This window comes from Atta cephalotes (assembly GCF_000143395.1).
Source record: "Atta cephalotes unplaced genomic scaffold scaffold00015, whole genome shotgun sequence".
Classification (NCBI taxonomy): Eukaryota; Metazoa; Arthropoda; class Insecta; order Hymenoptera; family Formicidae; genus Atta; species Atta cephalotes.
Window position 1 is genome coordinate 891,740 of NW_012130079.1, and position 1,352 is coordinate 893,091.

At 30.5% G+C, this 1,352-nt stretch overlaps 1 protein-coding gene across 1 annotated transcript in view; it reads left to right on the forward strand.

The window, feature by feature from the left end:
• The window catches only part of LOC105617948 (cyclin-dependent kinase inhibitor 1B), a 9,047-nt gene extending 8,066 nt beyond the window's left edge, over positions 1–981 (forward strand). The window contains exon 2 of the mRNA XM_012199484.1: positions 881–981. Coding sequence (XP_012054874.1) covers positions 881–981 — 101 coding nt within the window. The remainder of the gene's footprint in view (positions 1–880) is intronic.
• The last annotated feature ends 371 nt before the right edge of the window (positions 982–1,352 follow it).

Sequence of the window (1,352 nt, forward strand, 5' to 3'; positions counted from 1 at the left end):
TATATATATATATAATTGCTTTCTATAAAATTCTCTTAACCTTTACATGATATACTTCAATTTTCTTTTAATTTACGCACATGCTAATTTTTTTTATTAACTCTCCGTTAGCCGTTTGGATCTTTCTTGTCCAATCCAAGTTTTTATTATTTTAAGTTTTTTAAAAAATGTGGAAAATTTTAAAATTACTACAACATTTCTATTACATTATCGAATAATGTTTAACTTAAATTTAAAATTTTTGTTCATTAAAAATAGAAAATGAGAAAGAAATTTGTGTGCTTCGCTTGTGCCAAAAAAAGATCTAGATAGAGAGTGTAAGCGAGGATTAATAAAAATACATATAATTGATAGATTGTAAAGGAGGATTAATAAAATAAAGACTATAATTAATAGATTGTAAAGGAGAATTAATAAAAATACATATAATTGCTTGTTATCATTATATTTCTTAATATTTGGTATTTCGATTGAAAAAATTTGTTATAATATGTTCAGTATCTAAAAAATAGTTAAAGTATTAAAAGTTTAACTATATACAGATTTAAAAATAACTTATTTTCAGATGTATATAGCTAAATTTTTACTGACTGATAGAATAGTAAAACTTTTTGCATCATTATCATTAACATTCTACATAATTATTTTGATTGTTCAACATTATTGTCCTTAAATCTGTATATAAATAAATTTTTTGATATTTTAACAAAATTATTCTTTCCAAAACATGATGTTTCATTGTACTCTTTGGCGAGTCGACTTTGAAATTAGAAATTAAAATATTATTCGAAACGAGTATGCCTTTAGATTCTAATCTATTCTTCGACAAACCTGTCACCTCGGTTATGTAAAGATATGTTTTCTTTGTTGTCTGTTTCAGACTATATGAAGAGTCGTAAGCGCAGCCTGAACGGTACCACAAAGAGCATGATAGAGCCGCCGGAGAAGATCGCTCGCAACGCGGGTCAGATACGCAGCTAAAAATCCTTCAGCTTTCTTATTCGAATGTCACCTTTTTTCACCTCGTTTGTACGCAACGGGAGACAGTACCGGAAGTGAGAAACTGCATTACCGTGTGGAATAACGGGGAAAGAAGAGGGTAGGGACTCTGACAGGAGGCGCGAGGTCCGCGTTGGCTGTGCCATTCATATAGTTTTATCCGCCATAAGCGCAGGCGAAATAAACGAATAAAAAGAAAAAATAAGAAAAATAAAAAACGGGAAATAACGCCGTTTTCCATCACGTATATCTTCGTCTGTCATATCGCTTTGTAATACCGCGAGGATGAGAATAATAACAGCGATTAAGAAAGGACATGAGACGAGGGAAAGGATAAGATAGAAAGTCAAATG